At 53.9% G+C, this 23,961-nt stretch overlaps 1 protein-coding gene across 18 annotated transcripts in view; it reads left to right on the forward strand.

Moving 5' to 3' along the window:
- Positions 1-23,961, forward strand: part of NRXN2 (neurexin 2) — a 305,022-nt gene that overhangs the window by 232,971 nt on the left and 48,090 nt on the right. For 14 of the 18 annotated variants that reach the window (XM_039547771.1, XM_039547772.1, XM_039547773.1 and 11 more), the window contains 2 exons: positions 13,709-13,880; positions 21,097-21,186. In XM_039547771.1, the coding sequence (XP_039403705.1) occupies positions 13,709-13,880; positions 21,097-21,186 (262 nt within the window). The remainder of the gene's footprint in view (positions 1-13,708; positions 13,881-21,096; positions 21,187-23,961) is intronic. The other 4 variants (XM_039547784.1, XM_039547779.1, XM_039547787.1 and 1 more) reach the window with 1 other exon arrangement.

Genomic DNA, 23,961 nt, shown 5'->3' on the forward strand with positions numbered 1-23,961 from the left:
AACCCTTCACACTGCAGTTGGGGCACCATTTTTCTGATGCACACTGTACAGAAATAAACCCCCTGTGCCTGCCTGTCTGTCTCTGGGGTGCAGAAGTTAAGCCCTTGAGCCCACCTGCTGCTGGGCAGGCTGGGGTGTGGACAGGGGAGCCCCCATCCCGCTTTGACTGCCAGCTGTGCCCCTCACCCCGGCCTCCGGTGTCAGTTCACGTGGTACCGCTGAGCGCATTGGCGCGGCGAGAGCTAACTTGAGTGCCTAACCAAGTGGTAAATGTAATTCAGCCGTCCCTGCGACAGACGGCCCAGGGATGTGACGCTGCCAGTTACAATTACGTCCCACTTTCAAGAGAAAGCGTGGGGATGTGAATGGGAAGAAAACCTATCCCGAGTCTTGGGAGCCCTCTTGAGTTGCGAGTGCTGATAAAAGGTGAGCCCTGTAATTGTGTGGACCATGGAGGCCTGACCCGCTCGGTGTAACTGACAGTCAGGAGTGCCAGTGCGCCAGCTAGCCAGCCCTCTGCGCCAGCCAGCGTATTTTTAGATTGCTAACGGAAGAGGAGGAGGGGCTGGAAATCTCCATTCTTCCTTTATCATCATTATAAAGGTTTTATTGGCAGCCACGAGAGATTTCTGGGTTATCATCTCACCGAGCGCCTCAGCTTTTTGGAAAGGTTTGTTAAATTGGCATAATAATTAAGGGGGAGGGACCCTAACTGAGATTGGGGGTCCCGTCGTGCTGGGAGCTGCACAGACATCCCCAACTCAGATTGGGGAGCCCATTGGGCTGGGGGCTGCACAACTCCCCTCCTCCTGGCCGAGATCAGAGACCTTGTGCCAAGCACCGCACAGACCGACTGAAATCAGGCCCTGTGGTGCTGGGCACTGCACAGACACCACCTCCTCCTTCTCCCACACCACCAGCACCCCGAGATCCATGGAATCTGGGATAAAGCTCTCCAGGGCTGGCTTTCTCAGCACGGATTCAGCCTGGCTAAAAACACAGCTTCAGGGGGAAAAGCAAACATGCATTTTTCTCATTTCGTTAGAAGATGGAGGAAAAAGAAATATAATAACGTTGCAGCTTTTGTTAGTAAATGGGAAGGGGCTGTGGTGTAATGGGGGAAAGCCTATTCCCAGCTCTGGGAGGAAAGTGGGGACTAGTAGTTAGAACAGGGGAGGCCTGGGGGTCAGGACTCGTGTGTTCTATCCCAGTTCTGGGACAGGTGTGAGGTCTAGAGGTTAGAACAAAGGAGGTCTGGGGGTTGGAACTCCTGGGTTCTATCTCCAGCCAGCACTGCCCAAAGAGAGAGGGGTTTTTCCCCCAGTTGAGAAGGCCCCCAAACTGATTGGCACACAGGGTCACAGTGCTGCTCAGCTCTGGTCTGCCACCTCTCTGCTGTGAGACGGGGTGGATGTGTGCCTGGGTGGCCCATCTCTGAGATGCGCTGCGACCCCGTGTGCCACAGCTCAGAATGGGGAGCAGAGCCCAGCCCCATGGGACAGGAGCTGCTGATGTGTGGTGAGTGCAGGGTGGGCTCCCCCTCCTCCAACCCCTCTTCCCTCCCTGGGCCCCCCCAGTGGTAATTTTGTTGGAAGAGTTGTGGGGCCCGTTTCAGATTTTGCCTCAGGGCCCCCAAAACCTCTCTGCAGCCCAGTCTCCAGCTTGGGGAGGGGAGTGGGGTCTAGTGGTTAGAACAGGGGAGTGCTGGAAGCCAGGACTCCTGGGCTCTATCCCCAGCTGTGGGAGAGGAGTGGGCTGTAGTGGTTAGAGCAGGGGGTTGGAAGTCAACGACTCCTGGGTTCTATCCTTGGTTTGCTAGGTGCCCTCAGCACAGGATTGCACATCTCCATGGTCTGTGCCCTCTTGTAAGATTCTGAGCTGGGTCCCAGGGACGGCGCCGGGTAGTGGCTGAATGTCTGAGAAGCAGCCCAGCTCTGCTCCCAGCCATCTCTGCCCATCACTTATTAATAACCGGCCACCAGAGGGGAACCTGTTAGCGTGGGAGCCAGGACAGATCTGTGTCTGTCCTGGGCCCACCATCGCTGGGGCTGGGCACCAGCAAGCGGTAGGCGGGTGGGGCAAGGAGAGGGGACAAGATGGGGGGTTGGAGGGGTGAATAGGAGAGAGATTTCCACACCTGGTGGGGGGAGGGTAGAGGGGCTCTTGGGGTGGGGAGGGGGAAGCGAGGGAAGGGGCAGGACAGAGCTTTCTTCTGGGAGGGAAGGTGGGAGAGGTGGTCAGTCCCACTGTGAATCAGGGAGGGGGGTGTCAATATGCCATGCCCCATCCCCATTCTGCTCCTGTCCCCTCTGCCCAGCAGCCCTGGAAGCCTTTGGCACGGGTGCAGTAATTACAGGTGCACCAACGAGCTTGGAGCCACCTGGCGCCCGATCAGACTCATTAGCTTCTAATTAACAATTACCCTTTATTGCCCTTTAACGGGGAATAGGGCACATGGCCCGAGCCAGAGCAGCATCCGCAGCCTCCCCGGACTCCTGTGTCCATCTGCGCCCTCACTCCCCTGCCCAGCTGAGCTCCCAAAGGATCCTGAAGGTCCTGGTGCCTGGCTGGGAGTGCCTCAGCTCCAAAGGTGACATCATCTGGGGCAACCCCTGCTGGGATGGGCGGTGCTGAAGGGCTGGCACTCTGGGCCAAAGGCCTGTGGTGCCCAGGACTGCCACCCTAGCACAAGGTTGCCCCAATCCCCACCCACCCTGATGCAGGCAGCACTCAGCCCTCCTAGACGACTCTATTACAGGTGCGCCCACAGGGTGAGCAATGAGCTGTTGATGCAGCCTGACAGATGGATGGAGCGAGATTGATCCCGCTCAGCCGCCCAGCGGGCGACCTAGCCAAAGCCAAGAGATTGATGGAGCAAAATAGCTTCCTACCAACAAACCACCCTTGATCCTGGGCCCCGTGCAGGGTGAGGGCTGTGGGTGCCGGGATTCTGATTGTACTGTGATTGCCCTACTCCCCACCCAAGAGGCAGCTGCAGGCCCAAGAGACGAGATTTTCATTGGGGGGATGTGTGAATGTCAGTTATTAGTTTGTATTATTAGTATTTGTTTCTACATATTTTATCCCAAACTCAGATTAGTATTAATACATGTATTAGGGTAACCCCTAGAGATCATAACGGAGATCGGGGGTCCATTGTGCCTGGTGCTGCACACATCCCTCTCCCCACCCCCCAAGTGTGGGGCCCTCCCTCTGTGCCAAGCTGCACAGTGCGAGGAACGGGAGACAGAGAAATGACTATAGAGACCTGTTCAGTTATGGTTTGGAATGAGGTGAAGAGGTGGGGGAGTTGGCAGAGCAGGCTGCTTTTGCATCCGTGGGGGGAAAGGCTGCAGTTCTCAGGATGATGTGAAGAAGGGGTTCAAAAAAAGGGAGTTTGAAGGGGACCCCAAACCCAACAGGGTGTATAGGGGGGCAGGAGTTAATGTCTGGGGGCAGTGATGAGGGGCTGGCAAGCTGGACAGGCAGTAGGACTGGTAGTGTAGACAGAGCTGGCATCATCCCGGGCATGGGGGCCATATAATGCCCCTGACTGTTGTCATCACATGGGCAGCATCCCAGCAATCCCAGAATGTGAAAGGGCTGCCCCAGCATCAGCAGCTGCCTGTTTTCTTCTGCACCCCTCTAGCGCAGTGCCCACTAGGGCCACACTGGGGCATTGGGGCCAGCACTGACTGCCAGGGGAAAGAGCACCCCACTGAGCCTCCACTTCCTGCAGCACAGCGCCCCCTAGTGCCGCACTGGGGCAGTGCTGCCTGCGAGGTCCCTGGTGACCATCCCCTGCAGAGCGCTGTCCTGACTCCTCCATGTCTACCCAGAATAGCCCCATGTCCCAGGCCAGGGGCAGTAAAGCAGAAAACCACTTTGCTATTGATTTGTCCACCGAGGTTAAGTGGCTGTTGGCAGCCCCAGCACACTGAGATTGGGCTGTAAAGGGCTAGTAAATGGCACCACAGGTCTTGCAAACAAATGGCACGCCCACAAAAAGCATCACATGGCTGGCCGTGCACATCAGGCCAGGGCTCAATGGATTGTTCTCAGGGTCATCAAATATGGGCCACCCAGAACACCAGACTGCGCCCATTGTTCTGATCAGGGGCAGCAGGGAGAGGTGGGATACCAGGCTGGATGGGCCCATGGGTTTGATCCATGGTTCTGATCCACTGTGGCAGGGAGAAATACGGGGCTAGAGGGCCCTTTGGTCTGATCCAGGGGCCGGGGGGGGGGGGGGATGAAATGGGCTGGAGGAGGGTTGATCGGACTGCCTGGCAGTATGGGGAGCTGAGGGGATGTTGGGAAGCATCTCTCTCCTCACAAATGTCTCTGAACAAAGCATCTGTGTTGGCTCGGGGGTCCATCCAGGGCGTGGTGGAGCCTGCTCCAATACACTGCTCATCATGAACAGACAAGCGAGTAGCCTGTCAGTCACTCCTGACCGACAAAGAAGCAGGGGCTCAACTATCATCTTGGGGGGAATTCAGGAGGATCCCCTTGATGGGGTTATCCCAGGAGTGTGGAGAACCCAACAGGAATTAGGCCCCAATGTGGTTCACACTGTCCTTAGCCTTTTTGTGCATTGAGAAGCACTGGGAAAGACAACCTTCCTTCCCTGTTTGTTGGGAAGCAGCCAAGTCAGGGACAGGTGGGTTCATTTGGAGGTGGCACAGATGTGGCAGCCATTTTGTTGGCATGGCTGTTGGCAACCATCTTGGGATCACACTCCCAGTTGAGAAGGTCTTAATATTCCCAGTGCCTCCTTGCAGTAGACAGACAAGGCTAGGGGCAGCCATATGTTGGAGGTCAGGAAGGCAGTGTCTTTTATCTGGCTTGGCGTGACTGGCAGCAGCCATCTTGGGATCACGCATCTTGTCAGGACAATCCTTGTCTTAATACTCCCAGTGCCTTGCTGAAAGAGAGAGAGAAGAAAAGGTGAGTGGCTGCTGGATGTCTGAGTTCCCTGAAGCGACAGTCATTTTGTTGGCCTGGGTGATAGCAGCCATCTTGGGGTCATATGCCAGGTTGGGAAGGCCAAAGTCTTAATATTTCTAGTATCTTTTTGAGACACAGAGACAGACAGACGAGATTAGTGGGCAGTTCACTAAGGCAGTGGCCATTTTGGTTGGTGTGAGCAGCAGCAGCCATCTTGTGATTGTATGCACATCTGGGAAGAGCCCAGTCCTCATATTTCCAGTGTCTTCCTGAGACAGACAAAGAGACAAGATTAGATGTCAAAGTTCAGTGAAGTGGTGGCCACTTTGGTATCTTGCTTGTCAGTAGCCATCTTGAGAGACATACAGTTTGTTGGGAGGATCAAAATATTAACATTTCCAATGGCTTCTTGACAGATAGATGGCCAGGAATAGCAGACAGTCTGCTGTCTGAGGTTGACTGAGGAGGCGGACATTTTGTTATCTTGCATAGCTTGGGTGATGATACACCTCCCCCTCTTTGAAGAGCCAATTCCTTGTTGGAAAGATCATAGTGTTACGTTTCTTGTGTCTTCTTGAGAGAAGGAAAGACAGACAGCCAAGACTAGCAGACAGCCAGACGTCACAGTTCACTGAGGCAGGGTCAGCCATTTTGTTGCCTTGCTTGGTGTGGGTGGCAGCAGCCAACTTGGAGATCATACTTCTTGTTGGGAAGATCGTAATATGAGTATTTCTGGTGCTTTCTTGACAGAAAGACAGACAGGCAGGAGTAGCCAGCAGATATCAGAGTTAAATGAAATGGCAGCCATTTTCTTGTCTTGCTCGGCATGGGTGACGGCAGCTATTTGTGGAGCACACTCCTTGGTGGGTAGATCTTAGCATTTCCAGTGCTTTCTTGAGATAGACAGAGGGACAAGATTAATGGGCAACCAGTCCTCGGAAGCTACCTGGTGGCAGCCATTTTGTTGCTTCACATGGCATTGCAGCCATCTTGGGGATCACGCTTCTCATTGGGAAGGTGGTAATCTTACCAGACAGACAAACGGACATAACTGGTGGGCAAGCAGACATCAGGCTGGCAGCCATTTCGTTGCCTGGCATGGCACAGCAGCCATCTTGGGGATCATATTGTTTGTTGGGAAGATCATAAAATTAATAGATAGGACCAGACCAGTTGGAAGCAGACATTGGGGAAGTGGCCGTTTTGTTGCCTGGAGTGGCCTGGTGGACATTTTGGGGGTCATGCTGCTCGCTGAGAAGAGCATAATCTTAACAGACAGACAAAACTAGTAGGCAAACAGAAATTATAGGTGGTGGCCATTATGTTGCCTTGTACAGTGGTGGCCATCTTGGTGTGGCTAGAGTGGCTCTTGCTGGCCTTGTGAGGTGCATTGGGCAGATGACTGTGGACAGCTGGTATACCAGAGCAGCTGTGCCCAGGCAGCGAGTGCTTTGCTCTGTCCCAGAGCTTTATTTGGTGTTCTTGCCACTTGGCTTTGTCAGTTTGTTCATTCCCCATGTCCCCTTTGAACTTCCAATGCTGGGGAGCAGCTTAAATCTCCCCCCAAGTGACCCTCAGCCCCTGCAGCTTGAATCTCCCCCTGAGTGACCCTCAGCCCCTTCCTCCACAGGGTCTTTCCAAATACTGCCCCAGTTCCTCCTCCCAGCCTCATCACATGACTGGATGGGGCTGCATCTCCCACCCTCTCCTCTAGTCTTCTTCTTCCCTCAGATCTTTTCCCCTCCCATTGTTCCTTCCCCTCCTCCCCCATCTCCTCTCCCCCCAGGTCCCTCCCACTGTTTCCCTACCCCATCTTCCCCTCCCCACTACTGTGCTGGCTGCCCAGCTCTGAGCAGGGAGCAGAGTTACATGCCAGCTGAGTAGTGATGCCACCAGGACTAGCATCTGTGGCTGTGCAGATATTGGGCTGTTGCAGAGCTAACCAGATCTCATGCTCCTGGTCCCTGGCTAATCGCCAAGGGAAGAGGAGAGTGGTCTGGAGGAAATTCCCCAACCCTATCCCTCACCAGCAGGGCAGTACAGCTGATCCATTACTGCTTGGGCCTTGGCTCACCTCAAGTATGAGTTACATTAGCCACGATGCAGGAATCCAGGAAAGAAAACCCAGGGGTGGGGGGAGACTGGGCTGGGTGGGCCCATTGGTCTGGTCCAGAGTGGAAGCAAGATGGGGTGACCAGACTGGATGGGCCCATTGGTCTGATCTGAGACAGAAGGGATGGGGGAGACTGGTCTGGGTGGGCCCATTGGTCTGATCTGGGGTGTAAGGGAGGGGGGAGACTGGGCTGGATTGGCCCATTGGTCTGATCCGGGGCAGAAGGGAGAGGTGGAGACCAGGCTGGGTGGGCCCATTGGTCTGTTCCGGAGCGGAAGGGAGACGGGGAGACTGGGCTGGATGAGCTCATTGGTCTGTCTGTGGCCTTGGGGACAGGGGAGGGTTAATGGAATAGATGGGCCTGATCCAGAGCAGTTCGATGAAACCAGATGAGAGGGCCCCCCAGTTCCTCTCCCCTGCAGTCTCCTTCCCCCAGCCCTATGCCCCACTGCTCCTCCCAGTTCCATCCCCTCTGCTGCCAATGACCTGCTTAGCAAAGGCTGAGCTGCAGTGAGGGGCATGGCAGTAGGGGGCTCTCCAGAGTGCTCTGCCCCAAGGAAGTGCTGCTCCCACGCCATGGCAGTCTGTGTCACAGCTGGGGGCCAGTACAGGGGATGCCTTCCCACTGACTCCAGTGCCCTATTTGCTGACGTGCCCATCTCCCCACAGGCCCCCATAGAACCCAGGAGTTGGTGAAACAGCAAAGAATCATGTGGCACCTTATAGACTAACAGAAGTTTTGCAGCATGAGCTTTCGTGGGTGAATACCCACTTGGTGAGATTCTCATTTTCAAGGGGCAACCCCAGCACCCCCACAACCAGCTTGGAGGACCAATATGCACCCCGTGCAGCTGAGACATAGCTTGTTCCTTTGCCTCTTGTGTTAAAGGGGCCAGACCCTGACCCTCTTGCTCCACCTCACATGCAGCTGCAACCCAGCCCAGCCACTAGTGTGTGGCATTGGACAAGTTCCATGTGCAAAATCCTCCCCGCTCCGCCCCACTCTGGGGCAGACCTGAAGCCCTTTAGGACCCCTGGGAGCAGGCCCAGCAGGGGGCCAGACTAATCTCTGCTCCCAGGGAGGTGAGTGGTTCTCCTCCGCCCCTGGGGTGCTGCAGCGCTGGTACCAGTTAGCTGGGCGCTGTGACAGGGCCATTGCTCAGAGCTTGGGGATGATGGTGCCCTGCTGGCTGGTGAGGAGGGGTAGACGGGGGCTGTTTGGGGCAGGATGGGGAGAGGAGGCGGGGGAACAGGTTGCGGTGCGCTTACAATCAGAGCAGGCATGACCACCCCACAGTGAGCCATCTCTGTAGCACTACCAGCTGCTCTGCTCCTGCAGAGCTTAGGGGCGCTCACCATGCCAGGTACCCAAGGGGCACCCCTCCTCACCATACTATTTGGGCTCCCTCGCCACTCTACCCCAGTAACTCTGGCAGGACAGCAGTGACTGCAAAGGGGCACAGAGTGGATGCTGATGTAGGGACACAGAGTGCATGTGTTGCCCCAGTGGTCAGTATTATATATACCGGCCCAGTGGTCCATATACCATGTGTTGCTTTAGTGTTACATTATTGTGTGCATTGCTCTAGCAGTGCATATTGCATATGCTAGTCCAGTGGGTCTGTACTGTATATATTGGCCCAGTGGTCCATATTGGGTATACTGCCCTGGCTTCAAATTATTGTAGGAGTAGGCAATCTATGGCATGTGTGCCGAAGGCGGTACGCGAGCTGATTTTCAGTGGCACTCACACTGCCCAGGTTCTGGGCACTGGTCCGGGGGACTCTGCATTTTAATTTAATTTTAAATGAAGCTTCTTAAACAGTTGAAAAACCTTATTTACTTTACATACAACAATAGTTTAGTTATATTTTATAGACTTATAGAAGGAGACCGTCTAAAAACGTTAAAATGTATTACTGGCATGCGAAACCTTAAATTAGAGTGAATAAATGAAGACTCGGCACACCACTTCTGAAAGGTTGCCGACCCCTGCATTATTGCATACGTTGCCTCTGCAATGGCATATTGCATATACGGCACCAGCAGACCATGTTACATATACTGACCCTGTGTTGCATGTGATGCCCTACATGCATTACCCCACTGATGCAATACTCCATGCATTGCTGTGGTGGTCAGTATTTCAAGTAACACCCTGCCACTGCGTGTTCCATGCATTGCCCCAGTGGTCCATGTTGTGCATAACACCCTGTAATTGCATATTTCATGCATTGTCCCAACTGTGCATTATTCCATGCATCTCTCAGTCTGTCCCTAGTACATGTATCTCCCTGTCACTGCATATCACATGCACTGCATTGGTGGTGCAATATTCCATGCATCGTTCTGGGGGTTCACATTGCATATAACAGCCTGCTGTTGCATATTGCATGCATTGTCTTGGCAGTGCAGCATTGCAAGCCCCACCCCCACAGGTGCAGCCATGCCAATGCTTCTGATCCTGCTAGCAGTCTCTATACATGTCCAGCAGTTGTCCCCCAGGTGCACTGTCCTGTCCCACGCTGCTTGTGCAAACCGAACAGCAGGCAGGGCATTACTTCCACCCCCTCGTGCTGTAATAACCCCCGTGTAATGCAGTAATTACATCCACAGCTCTAATAAGCAGCATGAGGCACCATAATAGCTGGGACGCAGCAGCCCATCCTGCCAATGTGCTGTTAAGCCCTGGTTAGCACTGTAACCCTTGAGCGCTGCACCAGGCCCCCGACTGCAAGGGTAGCAGAGGCGGCACATATGTATTTGGTGGCTCTCAGCTTTCTGAGGGGGCCCATGGCTGGGAGGCAGGTGTCTCTGCCAGCATTGCTTCCAGGGTGTGACAGGTAATAATACCAATCTCCTAGAACTGGAAGGGACCTTGAAAGGTCATCAAGTCCAGCCCCCTGCCTTCACTAGCAGGACCAATTTTTGCCCCAGATCCCTAAGTGGCCCCCTCAAGGATTGAACTCACAACCCTGGGTTTAGCAGGCCAATGCTCAAACCACTGAGCTATCCCTCCCCCCCAGGACAGAGGGATCCAAATTTCAGAACCACGTGGGCCAAGAAAGAATCACACACCAGATGGGTTAAAACCATCTGGGAATCCAACATGGGAGGATGGGTCCATGCTAAGCTCCTGCAGGAAGTTAGTGGCAGAGCTGGGCATAGAACCCAGGAGTTCTGACTCCCAGCCCCCCTGCTCTAGCGACTAAGCATCACTCCATTCCCAGAGCTGGGATAAAATGTCTTGGGGCTGGGGCTCACTGGAGGAGATGCACATTTTGCAGTGGCTAGTCAGGGATTCATTCAGCCTGAGCCTTTCCCACCTAGCTCCTGGTGCTCTGGGCCAGGGAGCAGTCCCTGCCTGGCATGCTGGCTGTGTGCCCCAGCTGGTGTCAAGGGCGGTGCCCAGCATCCCACCCCGTTTGAATCCGGGACCTTATGTGCACGGGGATCTCGATCATTTATTTCAAGATCTTTATTACCCCATGGCAGGTCCAGTCCAGAGGGAACAGCTGGCTGTGACTGACTGACTATTGAAAACACACAATGTACGCACACAGAGATAACTGAAATATATACACACAGTCCCAGACACACACCCAGAGATAACAGAAACACACACCGTCCCAGACTTGCCTGCACGCAGAGATAGAAAAGCACACAGTCACAGACAGGCACAGACAAGCACACACCCCGAGAGATGATCAGACGCACACTCCTGGACAAACACCAACAGATGCTAGCACAGAGAAACATACGCATGCACATGACCAGAGTGGGAGAGCCGACCTCCCCACCCCATACCCTAAGGCTGGGGTGCTGTGGGGAAGCCAGTGGCTTCCAGCCCATGCGCAGTGCCGTGCCTGGCTCCGGGGCTGGATCCATTCCCACTCTGCCGCAGACGGGCCCTCATCGTTAGCGTATTGACGACGCAAACGAGCTTAGGGCTGAAATTTCAATCGATGGCTCCCGGAACTGGATTAAAGGGGCTTTGATTACTCTGCAGCCCAAGTGAATTAGCCAGAGAGGGGATTAAAGAGACAGGGCTTGGGAGAAAACAGGACTCCTGGGTTCTATCCCCAGCTCTAGGAGGGGATGGGGGTCTAGTGGCTAGAGCGGAAGGGCTGAATGTCAGGTTCTATGCCCGTCTTCGGGAGGACTTTCTCCTCTTGCTTTAGCCTGGCGTAAGGGAGCGAGGACTCTGGCCCCAGGTCTGAGCCACCGGGGTGATTGTGTCTGGCACAGGCTGCTGGGAATGGATCTCCCAAGCTGCTGGCTAACAAATCACATTCCTCCCAGCAAGACTTGGAGTCACAGCAGACGCTTCCCCAAGGCTGTCCTCATGCAGCGATCTCTGGGCTGCCTCGCTAAGCAGAGACAGACCCACTCAGGGCTTGGAGGGGAGACCTTGAAGGAAGCAGCCATGGTGTGGGGGGGATGGTGTGGGCTCAGCCAGGGTTGCTGTCCCCTCAGACTCACACTACAGGGCACTGTGGTGCAGGGAGGTGGTGCTCTCCCCACACAATCATTGCTAACCCCAGTGCTGCGCTAGGGAGTGTTGTGCTGCCGGGAGTGGGCCAGGAATTCATGGTGCTGCAGGGAGAAGGGCAGAGCCTCAGTAATGGAGGCTGTGCTGCAGGGAGTGGGGCTGTAGGGGGCACTGTGCTGGGAGGAGTGAGAGAGGGCTCAATAGGGGGCACTGTGCTGTATGGAGCTGCTGGAGGTCATTAACAGGTGCTGTGCTGCAGAGAGTGGGGGCTTGAGGGGCACTGGAACATAAGAATGGCCATACTGCGTCAGACCAAAGGACTATCTAGCCCCGTGTCCTGTCTGCCGACAGTGGCCTATATCAGGTGCCCCATAGGGAATGAACAGAACAGGTAATCCATCAAATGATCCATCCCCTGTCTCTCGGTCCCAGCTTCTGGCAAACAGAGATTTGGGACACCATCCCTGGCCATCCTGGCTAATCGCCATTGATGGACCCAGCCTCCAGGAATTCATCTAGTTCTTTTTCGAACCCTGTTATAGGCTTGGCCTTCACAACATCCTCTGGCAAAGAGTTCCACAGACTGACTGTGCATTGTGTGAAGAAATACTTCCTTTGGTTTGTTTTAAACCTGCTGCTTAATTTCATTTGGTGGCCCCTAGTTCTTGTGTTATGAGAAGGAGTAAATATCATTTCCCTATTCACTTTCTGCACACCCGTCATGATTTTAGAGATCTCAATTATATCCCCCCCTTAGTCGTCTCTTTTCTGAGCTGAAAATTCCCAGTCTTATTAATCTCTCTCCGGATATGGCAGCTGTTCCATACCCCTAATCATTTTTGTTGCCCTTTTATGAAGCTTTTCTGGAGGGGTGCTGTGCTGCAGGGAGTGAGGGGAGAAATTAGAGGGGCACTGTGGGGCGGGGAGCTGGAGAGGTGCTGGGGAGCTGGAGGTGCACTGTGCTGCTGGGAGTGAGGTGGGGGATTAGAGGGGCACTGTGGGGTGGGGAGCTGGAGAGGTGCTGGGGAGATGGAGGGGCACTGTGCTGCTGGGAGTGGGCCGGGGGCTGGCGGGGCGCTGTGCTGCAGGGAGTGAGGTGGGGGATTAGAAGGGCACTGTGGGGTGGGGAGCTGGAGAGGTGCTGGGGAGCTGTGCTGCTGGGAGTGGGCCAGGGAGCTGGAGGGGCGCTGTGCTGCTGGGAGTGAGGTCGGGGATTAGAGGGGCACTGTGGGGTGGGGAGCTGGAGAGGTGCTGGGGAGCTGGAATGGCGCTGTGCTGCTGGGATTGAGGTGGGGGATTAGAGGGGTCCTGTGGGGTGGGGAGCTGGAGAGGTGCTGGGGAGCTGGAGGGGCGCTGTGCTGCTGGGAGTGAGGTGGGGGATTAGAGGGGCACTGTGGGGTAGGGAGCTGGAGAGGTGCTGGGGAGATGGAGGGGCACTGTGCTGCTGGGAGTGGGCCAGGGGGCTGGCAGGGCGCTGTGCTGCAGGGAGTGAGGTGGGGGATTAGAGGGGCACTGTGGGGTGGGGAGCTGGAGAGGTGCTGGGGAGCTGGAATGGCGCTGTGCTGCTGGGAGTGAGATGCACTTTAATAGGGGGCGCTGTCATGGTGGTGTTCCATCTTTCCAATGAAATACCAAGCCAGGCTCTTTCACACTTGTGCTCAGGGAAGGTACCTGGGTGCTGCCCCCAGGCCAGGGGACCTTAATTCTGGTCTCTGGCCAAATTCCCACTCTCGTGATTCCGTTTGACCTCCCCACAATCAGCCAGGAGATTCTCCCTTACTTCCTGCCTCAGACTCTGCCGAATCGCTGTGTGACGTTTGAACACCCCTGGTGCCTCACCCCAGATGCAGCTCTTCTCAGCCCTGGGTGGGCTGTCTTCTGGCCCTGAAAAGCCATGCCTGAGAAATGATACGGACTGCCACGTGGGAGGGAGAATCATTGCAGGGGGCAGGGGAGAGAGGGTAATGCCTGGCTGCTCAAAGCACTAGATATCACCCCTGCTCTTGGAGCTTGGATAGAACCCAGGAATCCTGACTCCCTTCCCCCCCACTCTAGCCCCCAGGCCTTTCCCAGAACTGAGGATAGAACCCAGGGGTCCTGGCTCTCAGCTCCCACCCTCACTCCCTTCTCTGATGTCTCTCCTCCCACTCCAGGACCAAGGCACAATCGGGGTCATCTTCAACGTGGGCACGGATGACATCACCATCGAGGAGACCAATGCCATGGTTAACGACGGCAAGTACCACGTGGTGCGCTTCACCCGGAGCGGGGGCAATGCCACGCTACAAGTGGACAACTGGCCCGTCAACGAGCGCTACCCAGCAGGTAAGCCTGGGCGCCGGCCCTGCCACCCACCCCGCCCCAACGCCCGGCCTGTGTGCCCCATCAGCGGTGGAGGTCGCAACCAGCCCTCATCCCTGCCTGGCCCTGAAAAGGATTCTGGGTAATGCCGCCACCCATCGGAATCAGGCCTGATCTCTGCCCATCCCCCCTGAAAAGGATCCTGGGTAAAGTCACCACCCACCTTGGAACTAGAGAGAGACTCTTGGGCATTATAGTGGTGGGAGAAGGCAGGTACACCAGGGGAGTAGTTTCCAAGCAGGGGTAGACTGAGGGGGACAGTCTGTAGCTGGGGGGGGTGGAATCTGGGGAGGTGCCCAGGAGGGGGGGCAGTTCCTAGTTGGGGGGGCTGAGGTGCCAGTGGGCTGGAGGTTTCTAGTGGGGGAGAGGATCAGAGGTGCCTAGGGGGAAATCTGAGGTGCTTGTAGAGGAGCAGGAGGCAGTTCCTCACCGGGAACAGGTATAAGGTGCCTATTGCGGGGGAGACAGTAGATCTGAAATTCCCTTTCTCAAGGCCCTGGAGGCAGTGACATGAGCCCTGCTTCCCTGCCCTGGGAGAATCCCCCCAGCCCTTCCAGTATAGGCCCTAAGACACACACTCTGGGCTCTGCCCTCTGGTTCTGCTCCAGCCAGCTGCAGAGTTGGAGAGTCAGAGGAAGTTACAGGGAAAGATCAGGGGTTACAAGTTGGTTCCGGCCTCCACCGAGCTCCCTCAGCCCCTGGGAATGTCAGGGGGATGGGGAGATGATGCCACATTTGTATTTGAAACCCCCGTGGCTTTTCTGTGTCCTGCCACCCCACATCATCTCTGGCTGCATCACACACAAACCGGCACCTCAAGAGCAGCCAGGCAAGCTTAACAGGGGTCAGGCCCCTGGGAAGGAGCAGGGGATTCACTCCCCTCGGACCTGGGCTGCCAAGCTGCCAATTGTTCCCTGTGTCAGCTGGCATCCCCGCTAGTTCCCAAGGACAGATCATCATGAGGGGGACAAGGCAGAGCTCCAGTCCTGGCCACCACTGCCCACAAATCCATTCGGGGCTGGAGATGAATGTACATGCACACCCATGCTCTCTCTCACATGCACACACATGTGAGCACACACACACACACACACACAAAGCCAGAAATGTGAATGCACATCTGCACACCCACACACAGGTATGCAAAGACACACACATGCAAACGCACCCAAGCATACACACAAGTTCGTGCACAAACACAGACATGCAAAGACAGATGTACACAGGTCTCCAAACACACACACGTGTACATGTAGGCAGGTGCCCAGAGCCATCCCCACAACACACAGCAGCAGAGAACTGCACATGGAATAGGCCCCAGCACTGGGACAGCTGCCTCACGCACACTGACACTCATCATACACACTTGTGCACATAGGTATCTCCCACAACCACACACTAGCATGCGCTCCTTCTGCCGAATGGAGTGGGGATGCCATCCTGGACTAGCCACTCCCCAGCACCCATCGGGCCGTGCTTGGCAGGCAGAATTGTGGGTAATCATCAGGGCGTGGTGTGGGTAATCATGAGGAGCACGTCATGCACATGCTGGATTGTCTCTGACACACTAGCAATTTCTACCAGCAGGAGGCCGGCAGTGAAACATGCCCCGCCTGCCACAATCATGCCCCCCTTCCCTGATCTCCCTTCCTACCCCACGCCTGGGCTGCCTCTTCCCAGCCAGTCTCATGCCAAGCCCCTCCCAGGAGAGCAGCCAGATAGCATACACTGGCAACTTGCATATTCAGGCACACCCCCTGCACACTGGTGTCTTCCACACTTATGTACGCACATAGAGACACCTTGCACACTCCCCTCACGCTGTGCACACTCCGTACACTCTCTCATAAGATTCCACCCCACACAACTGTTCAATCTCCTTCCCCCTTCTCAATGTGCTCTTTCGCTGTCCTTACATTGATCCCCCTCAACAGTCCTGCATCCATCCTCGTCCACACCATCTTCTCCCCCATGTACCCCTCCATCCATCCATCCCCATCCACACCATCTTTTCCTCCATCCATCTCCTTCCACACCCCTCCATCCATCTCCATCCACACCATCTTCTCCCCCACGTACCCCTCCATCCATCCATCCCCATCCACACCATCTTTTCCTCCATCCATCTCCTTCCACACCCCTCCATCCATCTCCATCCACACCATCTTCTCCCCCACGTACCCCTCCATCCATCCATCCCCATCCACACCTCTCCATCAGTCCCCATTCACTGCCCTCCATCCATCTCCATCCACACCATCTTCTCCCCCACGTACCCCTCCATCCATCCATCCCCATCCACACCTCTCCATCCGTCCCCATTCACTGCCCTCCATCCATCCCCATCCACACCATCTTCTCCTCCATCCATCTCCTTCCACACCTCTCCATCTGTCCCCATCCGCTCCATCTTCTCTCCCACATACCCCTCCATCCATCCCCATCCACACCATCTTCTCCTCCATCCATCTCCTTCCACACCCCTCCATCTGTCCCCATCCGCACCATCTTCTCTCCCACATACCCTCCATCCATCCCCATCTGCACACCTCCATCCATCCCCATCTGCACACCTCCATCCATCCCCATCCGCACCTTCTTCTCCCCCACATACCCCTCCATCCATCCCCATTCACTGCCCACCATCTTTTCCTCCATCCATCTCTTTCCACACCCCTCCATCCATCTCCATCCACACCATCTTCTTGTCCATCCATCTCCTTCTACACCCCTCCATCCATCCCCATCTGCACCATCTTCTCTCCCACATACCCCTCCATCCATCCCCATTCACTGCCCTCCATCTATTCCCATCCACACCGTCTTCTCCCCCAAGTACCCCTCCATCCATCCCCATTCACTGCCCTCCATCCATCCGCACCATCTTCTCCCCCACGTACACCTCCATCCATCCCCATTCACTGCCCTCCATCCATCTGCTTCCACACCCCTCCATCCATCCACACCACCTTCTCCCCCACGTACACCTCCATCCATCCCCGTCCATAGCCCTGCGTCCATCTCCATCCGCACCCCTCCATCCATCCCCATCCACACCATATTCTCCCTCCCGTAGTCCTCCATCCATCCCCTTCTGCAGAACCTCCCCACATCCCCATCCACCACTCTCCATCCATTCCCATCCACATTGTCTTCTCCTCCATCCATCCCCATCAGCACCATCTTCTCTCCCACGTACCCCTCCGTCCATCCCCATTCACTGCCCTCCATCTATTCCCATCCACACCATCTTCTCTTCCATCCATCCCCATCTGCACCCCTCCATCCATCCCCATCAGCACCATCTTCTCTTCCACGTACCCCTCCGTCCATTCCCATCCACAGCCCCACATCCATCTCTATCCACTGTCCTCCATTCATCGCTATCCGTAGCCCTCCATACATTGCCATCCCTGCATCCATCTCCATACGCAGCCCTCTCTGTCCCCATCCATACCATCTTCTTCCCCGTGTACCCCTCCATCCATCCCCACCCACAGCCCTCCATCCATCCCCATCTGCACCGTCTTCTCCCCCACATATCTCTCCATCTATCCCCATCTGCACCATGCATCCCCATCCACTGCCCTCCATCCATCCCCATCATCTTCTCCCCACACACATGCCTCCATCCTGCCATGCATCTCCATTTGCCCTCTCCATCCATTCATTCATCCCCATCAGCAGCCCTCCATCCATTGCCATCCACACCATCTTCTCCCCCACGTACCCTTCCATCCATCCCCATCCATCCCTATCCACATCGTCTTCTCCTCCACCCATCCTCATCCACACCCCTCCATCCGTCCCCATCCACACTGTCTTCTCCTCCATCCATCCTTACATGGCACCCATCACCGTAGCATCTGGATATCTCTTCCTGTTAATGCCTTCTCTTCCCTCCCTCCCCAACCCCACTGCTCACCCAAGCCACCAGTCACAGACTGTCTGTAGTCCCAAGGCCTCTTTGGGGGAAATGTCAGTGGACACCAAAATACCAGAGCCGGCTTTTCTGCCTGGCTGTGCTGTGCCATGCCACTCAGCTGGGTGCCCTGCAGTGGGGGAAGGCTGGAGGGGGGGCTGGTTTCAGAGCCCCTGGACCTACGTGGCCCATACAAAAGCTGGCACTGGGGGGGTGTGTGATGTAATACCCTGAACTGCTAGCTAGAGAACAGCCCAGAGAATGATAAAGGCTGTTGGGGGTTGGGTTCAAGAATCCGGGCACCCCCCACTCCCAGCACCTGGAGCTCAACAGCAATGCAATACACATATGTATAGTTTGTATGTACACCAACACCCACATGATTACACCAGCCCCAGGCATGTCCTGATATGTAGAGAGTGACGCACACATATGTAGTTTGTATGTACACAGGCATGACCTGATATATAGACAGGACATGTGATGCACACACTTGCAATTCCCGTGTACACCAGCACTCTCCCATTTAGCAAGCCCACATGCATGTGGCTCCAATGGCCAGGGGCGGCTCTAGGCATTTTGCCGCCCCAAGCACGGCAGGCAGGCTGCCTTCGGTGGCTTGCCTGCGGAGGGTCCGCTGGTCCCGCGGACCCTCCACAGGCATGCCTGCGGGAGGTCCGCCGAAGCCGCGGGACCAGCGGACCCTCCACAGGCAAGCCGCCAAAGACAGCCTGCCTGCCGCCCTCGCGGCGACCGCGAGAGCCCCCCCCGCAGCTTGCCGCCCCAAGCACGTGCTTGGCGTGCTGGGGCCTGGAGCCGCCCCTGCCAGTGGCAATCCCCCCAGCTTGCTGGAGTGCTGGCTGCTGATTAGCGACCCAGGTCACTTCCCAGGGATGGTGTGGTTTTAATTAAAGATGTTAATCGCCTCGTTAATACAGGCGCTAATGAGAGCATAAAAAGTCCCCGATTGCTCCTAATTAGGGGGCCAAATGGCATCCTGAATAGAGAGGTGAGGGTGGGGAGACCTCAGAGAAGAGAGCTCACAGGAGGGGTTTCTGCATCCCTTCCCCTCGCAGAGAGGAACCCAGCTTCTCCAACCACTAGACTCCACCCCTCTCCCAGAGCTGGGGAGAGAACCCAGGAGTCCTGGCTCCCACCAATTCCTACAGCCTCTCCACTTTAGTACCTCCCCCACATCCTCCAGAGGGGGTCTAACAGCCTGTTCCTTCCTCCCCACTCCCCAGTACAGCCAGTCCACAACAGGAGCCCAGCAGGGCTGCTCCACCCAACCTAACCCCACCCCACCCCACCCCAGCAGCTTCCTCATTACTAAAGGGTTGTTACCTCTGTGCACAGGCACAGCGGGGCGGGTGTCACTGTGACCTCCATGTCTCTGCAAGTACTGCCTCTCCTTCCCCAAACACAGAGGAACAGCCCGAGCGTCTCTGCCATGTCACTCGCACCAGGAAAGGTGCCTTTGGAGGTATGGTGCTGGGACTCAGAACACCTGGGTTCCACTCCACCACAGATCCCTTATGTGATCTTAAGCAAATCGAACAAGACCAGATTTTCCAGAGAGCCCAGGGCTCCTGGGTTCCATTCCTGCCTCCACCACAGACTCCCTGTGTGATCTGGGGCAAATCACTTGTCATGCACAACTGGGGCCAGATTTCATAGCTGCTTCTGCTGTGGCAATTAATAGCCTGATTTCCCTCAGGGATCAGCTCCCAGCATGCCAAGTTCTTTGGAGCTCTGGGGCCTGCTCAGTGCCGAGACCAGAGATCAAACCAGCTGCAGTCTCTACAGATTGAGCTAAAAACCCAGGGCTCCCTTGCTGGACTGTAACAGACTCGCAGTCTCTGCAAATCAGGCACAGAGCAGTGGCTTCCACTGAGTTCATTAGAAAATCTGCCCCATAATTGCTCTGTGCCTCAGTTTCCCCACCTGTACAATTATTTGATTTCATCCCAGTAGTACTTAGAGACCCTGACTGAGATCAGGGCCCCCGTTGCACCAGGCGCTGCATAGACCCAGACTGAGATCAGGGCCCCATTGTGCCAGGCAGTGCAGAGAGCCCACCCATTTAACCAGGCACTGCACAGACCCTGACTGAGATCAGGCCCCCATGGCTCCAGGCACTGCACAGACCCTGACCATCACCACAGATTCTCTCCTGCAAAGGCACCTCCTCCTGCCAGCCGAGCCAACAGGGAATCGCAATCAGCAGCAAAGGGTAGGTGTGTTACCCACAGCTGAGCTCTCCTATCCCTTGGCCTCATCTATGGCAGTAACACAGCAGCTTCCTTTACTCCTAACCTGTAGTTTGTGTGTGATGCCAGTTCCAGAGCCCAGTCGCCTTGGGAATTCACTAACCAGCTCATTTGTAAAGCATAGAGGACGAGACACGAGGAGCATTTCTATTCCAGTCAAAGGCTTGGCTGAGGTCAGGGACCCCGTTATTCTGGGTGCTGTACGAACACTGAGCTTCCCCTCTGGTAGCACCTAACAGGCATTTGGGATCGAGGGCCCAACTGCGCTGGGTGCAGCTGCTGCACAAACACCCTCCCTGCTAATGCAGGCCTGAGAGAGACCCCCCTCTCTTCTTCACTGAAACAAAACAGGAAGGCCTGCCCAACTTCTAGGGCCTTTTGGGAACATTCTTGGATTTTGCCAGCCAGGTTTTCAGAGACAAATGTGAAATGGGATGGGGGCGGGGGGGTGAATGTGACCTTGTTTGTGTGCTTTTTGCAGCGGGGGGAGGGCGCGGGGGGAATCGCGCAGAGAAGCTTGGCAAAGGAAGCTAGAAAGGGAAACTGGTGCACAGGAAACGTGTCTTTTCTCCGAGGTGGCCACAGGCCATGTGTCGCTGTTTTCGGGATTTGAGCTGATTTGGCAGGGACTAAAGGTTGATAAAAGTCAGTTTTAAACCCCAAACTGCACCGGAGCTTTCTCCTCCTAAATGTTGCATAAATCCGTTTAACATCCAGCCGCGCACCTAACATCTAAACTCTACTAAACTGTGTAAATAGCTCTCTGTGCTACCTAAATCGACTAAACTATCAACCAACCCCCCCCCCAGCCAGTTAATTTTGATTCAACGCTTAACCACTATTTGACCTCTCTAAACATGCTAACCTCTGACCTTTGACCTTCCAGATGGTGTTATATGTCTCTCTCTCTCTCTTATTTGATTTTATCTTTTTATTTATTTTTTTTTCTTTTAACCGTCTGCAAATCTCTTCTCTAAACTCTTTAAAGGGAACAGTGATAATGAGCGGCTGGCGATTGCTAGGCAGAGAATTCCGTATCGGCTGGGTCGAGTAGTAGATGAGTGGCTACTCGACAAAGGTAATTAACGATAATTAATTGCGGTTAATAAATAAAAAAGATTTAAAGGTGCAGAGCTCTCCCGCTGCCGTCCCAACCCTCTCCTCCACCTCCTCTTTAGAAAGCATCTTGTCCTGGAAGCTTAGTTAAAAATTGGTGGTGGGATTTGGATGGTAAAAGAGGGTGGATGCATGATTTCATTGGTCACCGAGAACTTTATATGGCTCGGTTGGTTATGACAGATGCAGCCCAACCTTTCCCCCGCTCTAGGTATCTTGGGTTTGGGTTACAGATTTATGTAACATTATTAGTTTTCTGTAGATGAAGGGAGACTGGGGTTAGCCTATGGGACTCTCCACTCCTGGAGGAGGTGAGTGAGATGAGCCTGTGAGACTCACAATTCCTGCAGGGGGTCAGCAGAGTTAGCCTATGGAACTCACTGCTCCTGGAGGAGGTCGGTGGGGTTAGCCTGTGGGACTCACTGCTCCTGGAGGAGGTTGGTGAAGTTAGCCTGTGGGACTCTCCACTCCTGGAGTAGGTGAGTGAGATTAGCCTGTGGTACTCATGATTCCTGCAGGGGGTCAGCAGAGTTAGCCTGTGGGACTCTCCACTCCTGGAGGAGGTGAGTGAGATTAACCTGTGGGACTCTCTGCTCCTGGAGGAGGTTGGTGAGATTAGCCTGTGGGATTCATTGATACAGATTATTTTAAGCAAAAATAACTCTTCAGGATTCCAGGCAGTTGTGAGTTGCAGAAGAATAAATACTGCAGATCAGCAAACAGATGGAGCCTGACTCAGAGAGAGGTGCTGTATGGGTGACAGAGAGGGTTTGCTATTTCTCCCACAGAATGGTGGGAGTGCGATACAGGGAGGTTCTCCAACCTACAATGCAGGGGTCAGGAATGACAGATATTATTGAGTTATTATTTTTCACTGGCTCCTGGAGGACTTGACTGAGATCAGGTCCCCATTGTGCTGGGTGCTGCAGGACACATGCTCCCTCTCCCAAAGACTTACAGTCTAAGTAGGCTAATGGGAATCAGAGGCTTGCCCACAGTCAGCAACAGAGCCAGAGCCAGGAATAGAACCCAGAAGTCCAAGGTCCCACCCTTGTGCCCTACCCACTAGACTACGCCATCTGTCTTGGCTAGAGAGACAGTGAAGGGCATTTTGCTGTTGACTTTAATGGAGCCAGCATTTCACCCTGTATCTTCAAACAGCCAGAATCCCTTCCTCGAACTCTGGGTATTTTTTCACCAGCTTTGTAACTGACTTGAGTTTTCATAGCACAGGGTCACACCCCGTTCTCTCTCCCGGCTGAGCTCTGTACCTTTAATGCTTAAACTCAGTTGGGGAAAAAGCAAAACAAAAAAAGTAATTTTAAATCTTCTTTTAACCAGCTAATAATATGCTTTTAACACAAACCGAACGCTAAACCAGTCTTGTAATGTATTTTAAACCGATAAATTCAAAATGTCTTTTAATAACCAATTCTTAGCACGTTTTTCTAACTGGGATAAGCATCTAAATGTATCTTTTAATGTCTGTAACTTGATTGTTTAAACAACCAACAACCAAAAAAAATCAGTTAAAGGGACTTTAACAAGTTAATTTATTTAAAACAAAAACTGAGAGATTTATACATCTATATTTATATACACCTGGATGAACCAAAAAAATAGCAAAACAAGATTTAACCCTTTGAGTAGTATGGGCTTTTATGTGTTGATTTTCCACTTTGGATGCTAAATTTCTTACCTTCATCTGGATTATATTTGGAATTTTAAACTGATTTTAAAAAGTCTCTCTTACCTTGTCCCCCTGCCACACACAAACACAGACACTTGCAACATATTAAAATGAGATGAACACCCCACCCCACCCCAAGAGATCTGAGTCTGGAAGAACTTATCAGGTTTTAAACTCTGACCCTCAGCTGATGTAAATGGATCTATAGCAGTTTACACCAGCTGAGGTACCAGTCCAAGTGGAATGGAAACTTCTGCCAATTCGAGTTGCTTTGTGAGCAAAATTCCCCCTGGTGCAGAAATCCAGCATAAGACTTCTGCTCCACTCAATTGGATTTAAGTGATGCATGAGCAAGGGTGAATTTCACCCTTTAGGACTAAACCACACTTTTTTATTATTATTTTAAAAGCCTTTGGGATGGGTTGTTTTTAAAAAGAAATCAGGCAAGAGGGGGTTCATCAGATCTGTGCTTAAATGGACACTATAGCGTCTAAAGAAAAGATTAAATCTCCCACTTCTGCAGCACATTCTTAACTCTTGCCGGGGGGAGCGGGGAGCTATATTTCTTATATCTGATTTCATCATTGATGCCCTACGGTTAACTTTTTTTTACTTGGCACTTCAATCAATGAAATGAGACTGGTCAGTTTCAAGCCTGCATCTCTAGTTAGTTTCACTATTGTTTTTAGTGACTTTCACCTTCAGGGCTAGCCCAAGGCTGCAACATTTGGGGTTAGGAAAGAGCAACAGGGTCAGATCACTGGGTTATCTTTTGTTATCTTGGGCCCAGTTTTCCTCTCATTTACACCAGTGAAATGCCGTTGACTTTGTTTGCAGTGATCAGGAATCCTGTGTCCGGTTCTGGTGCCCTCCTTTGACAAAAGATGATGGCAAAAGTGAAGAGGGTGCAGAGAAGAGCAGCAAAAATTATATGTGGGCGGAGGAAAAAATGCTGGAGAGTGAGAGATTTTAAGAGCTCAATCTGTTTAGCTGATCCAAAAGAAGAGGAAGAGGTGACTTGGTTATGGTTTACTGGGAGAAAATCCT

The sequence above is a fragment of the Mauremys reevesii genome, linkage group 7 (genome assembly GCF_016161935.1).
Source record: "Mauremys reevesii isolate NIE-2019 linkage group 7, ASM1616193v1, whole genome shotgun sequence".
In the NCBI taxonomy this organism is placed as follows: domain Eukaryota; kingdom Metazoa; phylum Chordata; order Testudines; family Geoemydidae; genus Mauremys; species Mauremys reevesii.